This window comes from Platichthys flesus, chromosome 5, assembly GCF_949316205.1.
Source record: "Platichthys flesus chromosome 5, fPlaFle2.1, whole genome shotgun sequence".
In the NCBI taxonomy this organism is placed as follows: domain Eukaryota; kingdom Metazoa; phylum Chordata; class Actinopteri; order Pleuronectiformes; family Pleuronectidae; genus Platichthys; species Platichthys flesus.
The window spans coordinates 27545369-27559938 of NC_084949.1; the positions used below are offsets into that span (position 1 = coordinate 27545369).

Genomic DNA, 14570 nt, shown 5'->3' on the forward strand with positions numbered 1-14570 from the left:
AACATATAAATAAATTAGACAAAACACAATAAAGTAGTTTTATTTTGACTGATGCGATATTTTGAATTAAATTGTGTATAGTTTAAGCTTTAATATAAAACAGCTCCAAAAAATGTAAATATGAAGTTATGATTCATTAGCTAAACTATTTTTCTGCAAAAATAGGAGTCAGGTGTGATTTAAAAACAAAGTGAATAAATACAACTGCAAAAACACTTTAGTGAAGTTTCTTTATTGATTCCAACACAAAACAGAATAAGGGTTCTCATAAATAAGACGCATCTATTTGCTCAGAGTGATCAGAAATAATATCAGTGGCATGAAGAGTAACTGCCTCAAGTGGTGACCTCAGCAAAAAAGATCTCAATATTACATTTGATCCTTCAGTGGAAATATGTTAGAAATAAACAGATGTTTGATCGTTTAAATCTGAGGTCCCTGAAAAGATGGAAACAACCTGCTGCTGGAAAATTTAATAAAGAAAAATAATGACATCAAATTAAAAAACACTGATTTCGTGTTTTTCCCTCTGATGTCACAAACGTCCCCGAGCAGCAGGACTGAGCGACTTCCCTCTTCACAGCCAATCAGCATTTACCATCGCTGTCACGTGACCTTGGCTGTCGGTTCGATGCCGCGTCCGTACGTGATGAGCCGCGCTGAGAAAGAACCATCGAGAACCCGCCGGCATCGAACCCGCCGGCTCTCGGATCCGGGACGAGGTCTGTGGCCCCGGGGCGACCTTCACTCTGGGATGGCAGGAGGCCAGTCCACATCCACAGACTGAGAGAGAGAGAGAGGGAGAGAGAGAGAGAACATGAGGACGACTACTATCTACTAGTGTCTCTGAGCTGGAGTCCAGTCAGGAGGTGAGCTCAGCTGTCCAGAGTTCTCAGGTGTGACAGGAAGTAACAACAGGAACACGTACAAAGAAAAAACCACTGGTCCCAGAACAGAACCCTGAGGGACACCACCACAGGAAAGTTAAATCCATGGTGTGTGTGAGACAGCGCCCCCCAGTGGCTCGCCCTGCTCCTCGTCTCACCTCCACGTCCAGCTCCAGGATGTCCGTGTCCGTCTGCAGCAGCTCACACAGGTTCGGCTTCGTGCGGCCGAAGTCTCCGTGGACGAACTCTTTGATGTAGCTGTCGCTTCACGTTAAGAAGCAACGACACAGAATCACAAACTCCTCAAGTTCACGTGAGTAAAGAAAAAACAGCTTCCATTGAAAACATCTGAAGAGAAATGAACCAATCAAAACTGAAGAAATTCAGTGCAGCACAGAATCCAGGCATCCGACAGCTCCATCCAACCGTCCATTCCTCCATCCAACCATCTATCCCTCTATCCATCCAGCCATCCAACCATCCATCCTTTCATCCAATATCCAACCATCTATCCCTCTATCCATCCATCCAACCGTCAATCCTACCATCCATCCTTTCATCCAACCGTCAATCCTAACATCCAACCATCTATCCCTCTATCCATCCATCCATCCAACCAACCATCTATCCAACCAACCGTCAATCCTACCATCCATCCTTTCATCCAACCGTCAATCCTTCCATCAAACATCCATCCTTTCATCCAACATCCATCCGTCCATCCAACCGTCTATTCAAACATCCATTGCTTCATCCAACCATCTATCCATCCAACCGTCAATCCTTTCATCCAACCATCCATCCATCAAGCCATCCGACAGCTCCATCCATCCATTCATTCATCCAACCATCTATCCAGCCAACCGTCAATCCTACCATCCAACCGTCCATCCCTCTATCCATCCATCCATCCATCCTTCCATCCAACCGTCCATCCTTCTATCCATCCATCCAATGTCCATCCATCCAACATACCCTCCATTCATCCAACCATCTATCCATCCAACCGTCATCCTACCATCCAACTGTCCATCCTACCATCCGAAAGTTCCATCCATACATTCATCCAACCATCTATCCATACAACCGTCCATTCTCTCATCCAACCATCCATTCAACCACCCAACCGTCCATCCAGCCGTCCATCTCGGCCACAGGCCATGTGAGGATACGTCCCGGCCTGTGTCTTCAGCTCCAGGTGGAAGTGGTGCGGGTCCAGGAAGCGAGCGCTCATACTGTGGACGACTCTCTGGCGGACGGCGAGCGCCCGGCGATGCAGAACCCTCAGAGGAGTTTTCTGATCCAGAGTCAGCTCCTGAACATCAACAAACACAAATCTGTTTGAACCTGTTGTTCAGGGTTTTACTGCTGACCACTAATACAGTGTTTGTGTGTGTGTGTGTGTGTGTGAGAGAGTGTGTAGTGACCTTGATGTCACCAATGAAGATGATATCGTCGCTCTGAATCGGTTTCCTGGTCCAGACAAGAGCTGTGTACGACTTCGTCTTGTCCTCCTCGCCCTCCTTCATGCGACTCATGGCGTCTCTGCGTGCACACACACACACACACACACACAAACAGACACACACACAGTAATGAATAGATTTAAACTAAGAGCAGGGTCAGTTTATTCCTGTCGAGCTGAACTCTTCTCACCTGGAGACGATCTGCAGGTCTCTCACTCTGATTTTGTCTGAAGATTCGTTAATCGTCTAAAGACATTAAAAAAAGATAAAGTTAGGAAAAAATAGAAACATCAGCGTGTTGATCCGTCTTCAGGGAACAGAGAAGAAACCTTCAGATGTTTGGGAACAGACATGTGCAAGTTAACGAGATCAATTAGTATTAGTAATAATCAATAAGTCCTGTTGCCATAAAGATGTTTATCGTGTTTAAGTATTTACATGATGTGGGAAATTCATTCTGATGATTTCAATCTGATCTGGGACCAGCAATAGAATGTGTTTTCAAACGTACTCGTGTTCTGAAGCAGAATGAAGAATTCTCACCTCCTGCAGCTGCTTCATCTCGGCCCGGCTGAGTCTGGTTCTGTGAGGATTCAGCAGCTCCATCGCAAACGGACGACCTGCCCAACAAGAACATTAACACAAACCTTCAGGCTTCATGCTTCAGGAGGAAAGTTCATCTGCAAAACTAAACCGAGCGTCTCACCGTTTCCCAGAGTCCGGACGTCGACGTCCTCTCTGCCAGACGAGGAGAAGTTAAAACCTGTGAGAAGAAGGACGAGAGATTCGGGATCAAGGATCAGAGATCAGAGAGGAGGTGAACACGTAGAAGACGAAGACGAGGAGGTTCCAGATCTTCTGGTGATGAGGGCCGACTCCGGTGTGGATGAGCTGTAAACAACAACACTGATCTTTCCACAGCAGAGTTTATACGTCATGTCCCGCCCCTGATGCTATACAGGCTCCGCCTCCTGCTGCTCTACAGGCTCCGCCCCTCGCCTGGATGTTCTCCACATGTTCCTGTTTGAACGAGTTGGACCCGACAACCTGCTGCTGCTGCTCCACAAACACCGACTACACAACATGTCCACACAACATTTGAAGGTGAACATCCACGTGGAGTGAAACTAATCAGGTTGAATATTTCAGCCTGATTAGTACAGTATTTGTATAACGAACAGATCTTTACAGATTTAGTTTTACTGTGACGAGGTGAAGACAGAAGTTAAGTTCTCTACGAGTGGAGACTTCCCCCCCGAGCCTCTGCGTGGACTCACCCTCGGCTCTGAAGGAAGACAGGACGGACGCTCCGATCAGCTCCTCCACGGACGACTCCATCCTCCTCTCTCCGTCGATCAGCCAGGGCGTCTGAGGCAGAGTGCGGCTGAACTTGTTGTATCTCCCTGAACATCAGGAAACTGAGGTCAACCCCGATCGACCAGACACCGACTCAAACCAATACATGTTTTATGAGTGGCCTACGATACCTGCGATGAAGAGGGACACATGGAGACACTGGACGCCCTGAAGGCTGCAGCAGCTGGACGTCCGCGTTGGAGGACACGGGTAGTGTCTGAAGTCAAAGAGAAATCAACAGTCGTCATTTCAATCGGATCCGTTCAGGAGGAATCCAGAGCTGAGATATCAACTGATGCTCACTTCAGAAATTTGGCTTCAGAGATTTTTTCCAGAGCTTTGACCACAGCCATCCTGGTGAAGACCGACTGGAGGGAGAGAGAGTGAGAGAGAGGGAGAGGGAGAGAGAGTGAGTGAGTGAGTGAGTGAGTGAGTGAGTGAGTGAGTGAGTGAGTGAGTGAGATAGAGAGACAGAGAGAGAGTGAGGAGGAGAGAGAGAGAGAGAGAGAGAGAGAGGGAGAGAGAGAGAGAGAGAGGGAGAGAGAGAGAGAGAGAGAGAGAGAGAGAGAGAGAGAGAGGAAGAAGGAGAGAGAGAGGGAGAGTGAGTGAGTGAGTGTGAGAGAGAGAATCTGATGACCTGATCTTTACCCAGGACTTCTGACATTTCACAGGTCAAAGGTCACAGTGAACTCATTTTTAAACTACAAATGGAGGAAGTATCTTTTTTTAAACTTGCAAATTAAATGAATTAAAATATGAAGAAGGTTAACGTTAAGTTTGGATTTAATCACAACAGACGAAAGGTTTTAAGACTCGTTCCTGTGATTCATTACAGAGACATGTGACTTGTGACCTCACCTGTTTCTTCTTGGCGGGTTTGAAGCAGTCGGGACAAACTGAGGCCCTGGGAGATGGACAGAGGTCGACAAAGGTCAGAGGTCAGCACAGCAGTAAACCTGATCAAACCTGATTTTATATTTGTATGGCCATGCTCAGCACAGACCTGCCACAGCAATATCATATCTCACTCGGACACAATTATAACGTTGAAGTTGCCACATGACTCTACTTCCTGTAGCCGTAGTTTCAAATTAAAAGCTCAATGCAGAGTCCTGTAATTCCTACAATTTAAGAGAAACTGCTCAACTTTGGTCGACCTTAAAAATATAAGGCACGACAGACAATCTTCATTTTCAAACAGTGGTTCTGAACCAGTCTGAAACACAGGATCGGCTCCTGGGTCGAGACTGAAGATCAAACTTCCAGCTCCTTCTCTCAGAGCTCAGTACTCACAGGAAGTGGCAGTCGGCGTCTGTAGCTTTGTGGGTGAACTCCACTCCGACCTCCAGCCCCCCCTAAAAACACACGAAAAAAACATCCTGCAAGGTTGTTTCATCTTTCAGCTTCAGGGTCGTCAATTATCAATCACGATGCTACCCCCCCCCCACCCACCCACCCAAGTATCCCTGAGCAAGGCACCGAGGCCCCATCTTTCCCTCGACTGTTAAAAGTTCAAATCAAAGCACGAAAGCCAAGTTTTCAAAAATGAAAAATAATCTTTCTGTAATCTAAATCTTCTCTCATCGTGGGTGTGGCTTACCTTGTTGACCACGGCCACCCCCCCCAGCCCCTTGGAGACCAGGCCCTGCACCACCCACTTGAAGGCCTCCTTCAGCGGGATGATGTCCTCCTTGTCCAGCACCTGGACCTTGTCTCTGAACATAGAAAGAGTTCCAGTTAAACCTCAGGATCCATGAGACGCCTGAGTGAGGTCAAAAGGTCAAGATTCACTTTACCTCACTTCCTTCTTCACGTGCAGCCAACAGGAGTGCTGCAGGGCCCAGACAAAACAACCAGGGGGTTAGGTTTGTTTGTCAGTGTGATTACACAACGACTACACAACAGTTTCCATGAAACTTAACAGAAGGAAGGGACACAAGTCAACGGAGAGCTCTTTCCCTTTTGATGATGATCGATGAATTATTAATGACTTTCTTTAACATCACGAGATGTGATAATCTTTACATTTTTCCCACAGAAAAATCCATGGATCTGGGACTGATATACAACAGTGTAGCATTAGGGCCATAGTGAAAAAGAAAAACAACATTCTAGGATCGACACAAAGTGTGAGCTGCAGTCAGACAGACACACAAACACACACCTCACGGACACACAGCTGAGCCGGCAGGGAGACGGAACACATCACGGAGTCAAACTCGTATTTTTCAGCTTTCACCGCCTCTGCAATCTGTGAAGATACAAACACAAGGATTCATGTCAAACACCGCACAAACTGACACTGATTGTAACAGACACACACACACACACACACACACACACCTTTACAGCCTGAGCGGTGTCACAGAACTCCTGCAGGATTCCCAAACACACCACACACACACGTGACATGGCAGCAGCGTCTTCTTCTTCTTTCTCCTCTGACCCGGCGGTCGTCTGGTTTGGATCCAGTTTAGCTCTTTTGCTCGGTGGGTCCTCAGCTGCATCATGGGAGTTGTTGTCTCCTGTGGAGTCGGACACAGCTGCATCATGGGACTTGTTGTCTCCAGTGGACTCGGATGCTGCTGGATCTTGGGGGTTGCTGATGAAAGCTAGAAGCTCCTTCAGCGTTTCCTGGGTGAGATGGGACAAGGACAACTGGTGTAAAGAGGGACCTGGACATTTAGAGATGGTGGATAATGAGCAGATGCTGTGTGTGTCCCACCTGCTCAGGCTGTCTGTAGGCCGCCTGGACGCGAGTGCAGCAGAACCTGAGGATGCAGCGAGCGCAGCAGCCGGCAGACAGCAGCTTCTGGACGATGGGCTTGTCCTTCTCCTTCAGAGGCAGCATGGTGGCAGGCTGCAGGACGAGCACCGACATGTTTTACACAACACACACTCTGTTAAATGAACCTGTTCCAATCCTCTCAGTCTCAGTGTGAGAGTGAACGATTGTCTGTTCTGTTCACGTTCACGTCTGAGCAGGATTCTCATTCGTCAGGATCAGGACTCACATCTAGAACCTGAGCGATAAATCAACCAGGCTCACATCTGGATATTAGGTCATACAGATGTATCTGCCAGTAAGTAAAAGGGACATAAACGCCAGTGATCAATATGATGACCATAGAGATAAATAGACTTGTCTCTCTGGTGGACAAACTGTCTCTCTCAATACACAAAGAATAACAACAAACATTCCTCAGTTCCTTCAATGTGAGGATTTGCTGCCTTTTCTCTGAAGAGGTTTGATTTGTTGTTGTTTTTATTTGTGATGTGTAGTTGTTACTTCAGGTTCTGTGGATATGTGACAATATTTAAGGAGAACAAACACAAATTTATTTATTTCATGCAGCAGCAACAATTAAAGTGCAAATTAATGTAATAATAATGTAAAGAGTCAATAGAGCTTCTACTTGTCCTGAATCATTTCATTCTGCAGCTTATCCTTATACTGTATATACTCTATATTAAACTTCCACTCAGGTCACATGTGGAGACAGTTTTGTTGCTCCTGCCACAGCTCGAGACTCTGTGGATGCTAAGCTAACGGAGCTAACACGGAGCTTCTCGCAGCCACAGGGAGAAGCTGTGCCCTCGAGCAGAGTCACGAGCTGCGGGTGAAGGGGCGAGAGGAACCTACCTGGCGGAGGATCGGTTCTTTCAATCGGGTCTCAAGTGGAGGCAGGAAACACGCTTCAGCTTCCTGTTAGCATGTTAGCACCCACTAGCATCTGCAGCCTCAACAGACAGAACCAATCGATCCGCAGTCAGCGTGTCGCAGCTAAATGTATAAATTCACAAATCAGTGAAAACAAAAACACATGAAATCCTTTTATCATTTAATCTTTGATGATTGTTGATTACTCGGTGCATTTAATCCAGTTTTTAACCGTTTTAATGAGTTATTAAATTAACCCTGTTGAATCGGTGATAGACGCGTTGGGTCTGGATACGTCATATGAAGTGGCCGGATCCTCCCTCTCTCTACGCAGGCTGCCGTGGTTCTGGAAGCTTCTCGCCGGCAACGGAACGATTTCATCTCATCCGAGTCCATCCGCCGCCGAACCGCGTCCCTCAGCCCCGCGGACCCCCGGTACCGCTCCGAACCTGCACCCGAACACCCTCCATCCGCTAGTTGGCCGCGATGCCCGAGATGATGGCGGCACCGAGGCTCTCCCTGGGAGGCAGAAACAAAGCCGGGGGGGCGTACGTGGACCGGGACAAGCCGGCCCAGATCCGGTTCAGTAACATCTCCGCAGCTAAAGGTGAGCCACATGCTAACTGGAGCTAACGAGTGGGCTCATCTGCGCGGCCCGGTCCGAGACAAAGCCCCGGGGATGGGCAGGGCTGCGCCGCCTTGCCGGCGCGAAACCCCCGTTAACAATACCCAGATACCGTTATACCGCACCACGCAACTACAGACGTGTCCGTACTGTGCAGGTTCTCTACGTCTGTAGTGCACATGTCGGTGCTCTCACTCTATAACCGGGTTCTTCCTCATATGGAGCCTCTGCGTGTCCTGCAGGGCGCGAGCTGCGTGACTCAACAGATTCCAGATCTGCGACCCGAGTTGGGTTCCGGTTTAAAAGATGCTCAGATTCATTCTGAGGCTGATCTGAGTTCAGTGCTTTAACAGAAGAATTCATCTCAGCCAGTGAGCCGGTCGAGGTTCTGATGGACGAAGGGAAACTGGGTTCATTGTTCTTTCTTATAACGGAGCCCTCGTTAGTTAATTATTCATGTTCTGTTCATTTTATCATCCTGACGTACATCCATCTATCATCCATTCATTATCTATCTTATCTATCCATCTATCCATCTATCATCCATTCATCATCTCTTATCAATCCATCATCTATCATGCCTCCATCTATCCATCATTCATGCATCTGTCCATTATCTATCAATCATTCATCTATTTATCCTCCCTCTGTCTATCATCCCTTCATCTATCTATTTATCATCCATCCTCTGATTTGGACATGTGATGGTTCCATGTAAACAGTCAGTGTCTGTCGTCAGTGACTCGTCAGTTAATCTGGTTTCACACTGAGCTGCTTCCTCTCCTGAAGTGGTCCAGAGCAGTTCTCCTGAGCTCCTTCCACTGGGGAGTGAAACCTCTGGTTGACGTCAGCATGTGAGGACACTGCAGGAGATGAACCAGAGGCCAAACTGAAGACATGCATCCAGACAGAACCAGTAGAGGACAGACTGTCCCCTCTGAGGGACAATGAGCTTCCTGTTGACTCTGCTCTGACTCTTCACCTTCTTGTTTTCAGCCGTGGCAGACGCCATCAGAACGAGCCTGGGACCCAAAGGAATGGACAAGATGGTCAGTGAGCAGATGTTTGTGTCTGAGTCTCCACAGCTCCTCGCTCACCACACGTGTCTCTAAGCAGAAGCTGTTGTGCCGTTTCAGATCCAGGACGAGAAAGGTGACGTGACCATCACCAACGACGGAGCCACCATCCTGAAGCAGATGCAGGTGCTGCACCCCGCAGCCAAGATGGTACGCCCCGTGTGGTGGATGGATTCCCCTCCAGAGGGAAGGAGGTGGTTCTAATGCAGACTTTTACTTTTCTCCTAACTTTAAATGTTTGTCTTTCAGCTGGTGGAGCTGTCCAAAGCCCAGGACATCGAGGCCGGGGACGGCACCACCTCCGTGGTGGTGATTGCCGGAGCGCTGCTGGACTCCTGCTCCAAACTGCTCCAGAAAGGTGAGACTGAAGAACATCCACCTGATCAATGGTGTTGTATGTTCCTGGGAAGGATCGATGTGTCATTAAACACCTGGTCCACTCAGGTATCCACCCCACCATCATCTCGGAGTCCTTCCAGAAGGCGGTGGAGAAGGGCGTGGAGGTTCTGACGGGCATGAGCCGCCCGGTGCTGCTCAGCGACCGCGAGACGCTGCTCAACAGCGCCACCACGTCCCTGTGCTCCAAGGTGGTGTCCCAGTACTCCAGCCTGCTGGCGCCCATGAGCGTGGACGCCGTCATGAGGGTCATCGACCCGGCCACCGCCACCAACGTGGACCTGCAGGACATCAAGATCATCAAGAAGCTCGGGTGAGACCTGGAGTCCAGCTGGTTCTACTCGTCTAGCCTCAACCGCATTTGACCGGTTTAGAAGTCACACTGGGAAATATCAGTTTTTTGTGTGTAATGTTTTGTTTAAAAGCATTTAAACCTGAGTGTGTGTGTTTTCAGTGGCACAATTGATGATTGTGAGATGGTGGACGGCCTGGTGCTGACCCAGAGGGTGGCGAGCACCGGCGTGTCCCGTGTGGAGAAGGCCAAGATCGGCCTCATCCAGTTCTGCCTGTCTCCTCCCAAAACCGACGTGAGTGACCTGATCAGCTGAGACGGAGACTCTCTCGTAAGAGGTTTTCCAAACGGCTCCTGACCTGCTGTGTGTTGGTTGTGTTGCGATGCAGATGGACAACCAGATCGTGGTCTCAGACTACGCCCAGATGGATCGCGTTCTCCGGGAGGAACGTGCTTACATCCTGAACCTGGTGAAGCAGGTCAAGAAGGCCGGCTGCAACGTGCTGCTCATCCAGAAGTCCATCCTCAGGTACACACCCATCACATGACAACAGATGCTCTACAGCTCGTCAGACTCTTGATAGGAACATGTTTGATACTGACCACTCACCGTCCTGTGACAGAGATGCTCTGAGCGACCTCGCCCTGCACTTCCTCAACAAAATGAAGATCATGGTGATTAAGGAAATCGAGAGAGAAGACATCGAGTTCATCTGCAAGGTGAGCGTCAGCCGAGTCTCCAGCTGTCTCTCAGGAGTAACGTCAGTTTACACTCTGAGGAAATCAAAGTCTTCCTAATTAGTTTGTTGAATATGAAATGAAAACATCAAGGAACATTTCCATATGAATGACTGAAGAGTAAACTGCTGATTGAGGACATAAGAGTAGAAAGACAACGTCCAAATACTGTTTATTATTTCTTTGTGTACTTCCTGGATATTGAACGTACACTCTCAGATTCCCTCTTATCAAAGGCGCTCCTGCAAAGCTTCATTGTGTAGGAGCGTAACAAACAGAGGAACATGAAAGTGGAACGCTCCCCGTTACTTCAGCCGGGTTGTCTCAGCAGCTTGGCGGGGGGGCGGTCACACACTTGAGTTATATATCCCAGAAACACTGAGAGAACTGAGGAATCTCCAAATGAATAAAATGTCTGCCAACTCGTCCTACTTTGGAATAAAGCTGATCTGTGACAGGAAAATGAAATGAAGTGTCTGCTCCTCTGCAGACGATCGGCACCAAGCCCATCGCTCACATCGACCACTTCTTACCGGAGATGCTCGGCTCGGCAGAGCTGGTGGAGGAGGTGAACCTGGACGGATCTGGCAAACTGGTCAAGGTAAGACTGGCATCCTGGATAGTGAAAGGATGTATCTGATGCACCTCGATGTTCCAGCTCCACTAATCCCTTCTGCTGCTGCTCCCTGCAGGTCACCGGCTGTGCCAGCCCGGGGAAGACGGTGAGCATCGTGGTCCGAGGCTCCAACAAGCTGGTGATCGAGGAGGCCGAGCGCTCCATCCACGACGCCCTGTGCGTCATCCGCTGCCTGGTCAAGAAGAGGTTGGTCCTTTCTCTAGAGGGAAGAATAAACTCCTGAGTGAGGACATGAGAGTAGAAAGACAACGTCCAGATACTGTTTATTATTTCTTTGTCTACTTCCTGGATATTGGACGTACACTCTCAGATTCCCTCTTATCAAAGGCGCTCCTGCAAAGCTTCATTGTGTAGGAGCGTAACAAACAGAGGAACATGAAAGTGGAACGCTCCCCGTTACTTCAGCCGGGTTGTCTCAGCAGCTTGGCGGGGGGGCGTTCACACACTTATTTTATATTTTCCAGAAACACTGAGAGAACTGAGGAATCTCCAAAGAATAAGATGTTAGATAATAATGAATATATAATCGTTTCTGTTGATGTGAAAGAAGCGTTGTTAGTTTCATCTTTTACATCTTCTTTCTGCTCCCCCGTGCCTCAGGGCCCTGATCGCCGGTGGTGGCGCCCCCGAGATCGAGCTGGCCGTGCGTCTGGCGGAGTACTCGCGCACCCTGGCCGGCATGGAGGCCTACTGCGTGCGGGCGTACGCCGACGCCCTGGAGGTGGTCCCCTCCACGCTGGCTGAGAACGCCGGCCTGAACCCCATCTCCACCGTGACAGAGCTCCGCAACCGGCACGCCCAGGGGGACAAGATGGCGGGCATCAACGTCCGCAAGGTAGGTTTGATGCTGTGGTGACTCAATGATGTGCGTGAAATAACCAAGTGGAGAAAAGAGAAGATGGTTTTAGTTTCTCAAATATGAAAGAATTCAGCTTTAATCAAATGTAAAGATTTGGAGACGTGGGTCGTTAACGGATCGATTAGGGAACTGGAAATCCTTTCTTCTTGCAGTGATCTTTATGAAAGCAGCACATGTGATGGTGCTGATTGTTCACCACTGGTTTACTGTGTGTCCGTGACAGGGCGGGATCTCCAACATCCTGGAGGAGCTGGTGGTGCAGCCTCTGCTGGTTTCCATCTGCTGCCTGACCCTGGCCACGGAGACGGTCCGCAGCATCCTCAAGATTGACGACTTGGTAAGACACCTCCTCCCGGTCTTCCTGCTGCTCAGAGAACCGGAGCTTCCTTCTGACTGCGAGTCTTAACTGAACGTGTGTTTTCTCTGTTCCAGGTGAGCGCTCGATAAGGGATCTGACTCTGTCCTTTGAGTTCTGTAACTTAGCCTGTTCGCACTGCGAGGGATCGACGGCCATGTTGACACCTGTCTGTTCAGATTCCCACTGTAGTTGTTACGTTGCATAATTTAATAAAAAAGGCTTGTTTTTTTTGTTGACACTCCAGCTGTTGCCTGTGTCCTCATTCTGATGAACACTCGGGTCATTTGTCTCAGATTTTCTGGATTTTTTAATTTCTAAACCTTTATTAAAGTTCCATTGGATTATTGAGGACTGAAACTACCAACATATAAAAATTAGAGTACTCAATATTACATAAATGCACAAATCTAATGCTGAAATACATGCATCTAATATCAAATCATTTTTGTAGTGTTTTGTATGCTTTGTTGAAACAGTTGGTTTAATAATTATTACATTTTATATCGGGGATGTGTGACTGAGAAGCAGAACAAACGTTCAAGAATATAGATGGAAAACAAGAAATTTAAAACTAGAAAATCTGTAATTGTCTCCTGGTGAAGATTCTCAGAAATGAAGACAAATAAATACAATGGTTTTCCAAAAGAAAAAGTTCTGTGAACAGAATTGAAGAGTAACTGTGATTTGACTCGTCACAGGAAGTGATGCGTTTGCTTCCTCACTTACACAGATTGATTGTATTCCCATATGCGTGACCCGGGCCTTAATGATCAATACACCGGAGCTGGAGGACATTAGTGTATTATATATATGATTATTTTATTTAGGTAATGTAAATTCACTCTTGCTGCCCTCGGGTCTTCAGGGAGACTGTTCCAAAGAGCGTTCAGAAATAATATAACCCTTTTCTTTCATATACCACTTTCCAAAACAGATTAAACCAAGAGGAACATCCAATATGAATAAATCTTTAATTTTATAGCACAGTTTGAAAAACAGTTTACCAAGCAATACAAGTAATAATAAGCAGGATGCTAAAGGAGACAAGCAGGTTTAAGTGTTCAAATTATATGAGTCACATAGCAGAAATATGAAAATAAAGGAACGCGTAAAACAACAGGTGCGATACAGACTTTTATTTAGTAAAGAGGCCTGACTTCCTGTCCGGCTGCGTCACTTCCTCCCGGCGCTGCCCGTTGCCCGGTGACCGCCGCCCGGTCAGAGACGCCGTGCTGATGGAGTCTCACCGGACCAACGTGCTGGTGACGTCGTGTCTCAAGACGCCGGTGGACCCGCTCACCAAGGCGCCGCTGGCCTCGTACGAGCGGGACCGGAACCACCGGAACCCCCGGGGACACCGGGAGCACCGGGAGCACCGGGACCACCGGGAGCACGAGGCGGAGGTGAGCCCCGTTAACGTCCCACAGAGTCTGACTCAACTCAATGAACACTACGGAAATTATTCTTTCTACATTTTATAATCTCAACATGAAACAAATCATAAATAATGATTTGATTCAAAGTTCAACTTGTTTACTTTGTGTTTGTCGTCTTGATCAGTAAACGTGTTTTTAAAATGTCTCCTGAGAGGTCAAAGGTCACATCCGGAGGTGTTTGCTCTAACTCACCTTTTTCTACTTTATTGTCATTATTGGATCATTTGTTTTGAAAAGGTGGATTTAAATTATTTAGTTAATTTGAAGAAGTTCTGCTCGTCCTGAATCAGCTGACTCAGCTGACCTGAGATCAGGGTCATGGACTCTGGAGAAATTCACCAGGTCGACTAGAGAACGTGTGAAAAAGTATTAAGTATCATAGAAATAGGCAATACAAAATACTGAAAACACTGAGTATGTGTACTCTATCTACAGACAGTATTATGGGTAGAGAAAAGTACTAAGAGGAATGGTTCCTGAGCAGCAGGTGTGATGGACGTCCAGGTCTGAGTGCTGGAGGGGATTTGATCTGCACACTGTGTTGACCGGACTATTCTTAGAGGAGCTTATCAGACGTCATGTTCCCATTATAATCCCCATCACTTCATTATGGTTTGAACTGGTTCCTGCAGCCGTCCCATGAAGCTCCTGAAGGAACCGCGTGGTGATAGCGTGAAGCCAGACTCCTGAAGCAGAACGTGTGAGGGCCCGGCTCCATGCTGAGCTGCTCCACCATATGTCCCATGTGTCTGGGGCGGCAGGATAATGAGCTTAGTCCTGAAG

The 14570-nt window shown here is 47.9% G+C and overlaps 3 protein-coding genes across 3 annotated transcripts in view; 2 read left to right on the forward strand and 1 right to left on the reverse strand.

The window, feature by feature from the left end:
* Window positions 1-216: 216 nt before the first annotated feature.
* Window positions 217-7511, reverse strand: pus10 (pseudouridine synthase 10). The gene is made up of 18 exons (XM_062388313.1): window positions 7353-7511; window positions 6435-6569; window positions 6053-6343; window positions 5874-5960; window positions 5506-5540; window positions 5310-5424; window positions 5003-5064; window positions 4568-4613; window positions 4013-4077; window positions 3841-3926; window positions 3631-3756; window positions 3060-3116; window positions 2897-2973; window positions 2544-2599; window positions 2315-2432; window positions 2060-2202; window positions 1046-1145; window positions 217-783 (listed from the first exon to the last, which is right to left on the reverse strand). The coding sequence occupies exons 2-18, from the start codon at window positions 6558-6560 to the stop codon at window positions 745-747; spliced, it is 1629 nt and encodes a 542-aa protein (XP_062244297.1). The 5' UTR covers window positions 6561-6569; window positions 7353-7511; the 3' UTR covers window positions 217-744.
* A 173-nt stretch (window positions 7512-7684) lies between these two features.
* On the forward strand, window positions 7685-12594 carry cct4 (chaperonin containing TCP1, subunit 4 (delta)). Its single transcript, XM_062388314.1, has 13 exons — window positions 7685-7977; window positions 8992-9044; window positions 9132-9221; window positions 9321-9429; window positions 9516-9780; window positions 9922-10054; window positions 10149-10288; window positions 10383-10479; window positions 10988-11098; window positions 11190-11320; window positions 11735-11969; window positions 12217-12330; window positions 12426-12594. Exons 1-13 carry the CDS (start codon window positions 7857-7859, stop codon window positions 12438-12440), a joined length of 1614 nt encoding a protein of 537 aa, XP_062244298.1. The 5' UTR covers window positions 7685-7856; the 3' UTR covers window positions 12441-12594.
* Window positions 12595-13564: 970 nt separating this feature from the next.
* The window catches only part of fam161a (FAM161 centrosomal protein A), a 17183-nt gene continuing 16177 nt past the window's right edge, over window positions 13565-14570 (forward strand). Inside the window, exon 1 of the mRNA XM_062388258.1 lies at window positions 13565-13754. Within this exon, the coding sequence (XP_062244242.1) occupies window positions 13587-13754 (168 nt within the window). The 5' untranslated portion in view covers window positions 13565-13586. The remainder of the gene's footprint in view (window positions 13755-14570) is intronic.

Excerpts from the sequence above, each read along its gene's own strand:
- pus10 (XM_062388313.1), bottom strand. The coding sequence starts at position 6,560 with ATGCTGCCTCTGAAGGAGAAGGACAAGCCCATCGTCCAGAAGCTGCTG. Across the intron at positions 6,344-6,434 it reads CCTACAGACAGCCTGAGCAG|GAAACGCTGAAGGAGCTTCT; the intron begins GTGGGACACACA and ends CATCTCACCCAG. Across the intron at positions 2,203-2,314 it reads TCTTCATTGGTGACATCAAG|GAGCTGACTCTGGATCAGAA; the intron begins GTCACTACACAC and ends GTTGATGTTCAG.
- cct4 (XM_062388314.1), top strand. The coding sequence starts at position 7,857 with ATGCCCGAGATGATGGCGGCACCGAGGCTCTCCCTGGGAGGCAGAAAC. Across the intron at positions 7,978-8,991 it reads TAACATCTCCGCAGCTAAAG|CCGTGGCAGACGCCATCAGA; the intron begins GTGAGCCACATG and ends TCTTGTTTTCAG. Across the intron at positions 9,222-9,320 it reads TGCACCCCGCAGCCAAGATG|CTGGTGGAGCTGTCCAAAGC; the intron begins GTACGCCCCGTG and ends TTTGTCTTTCAG.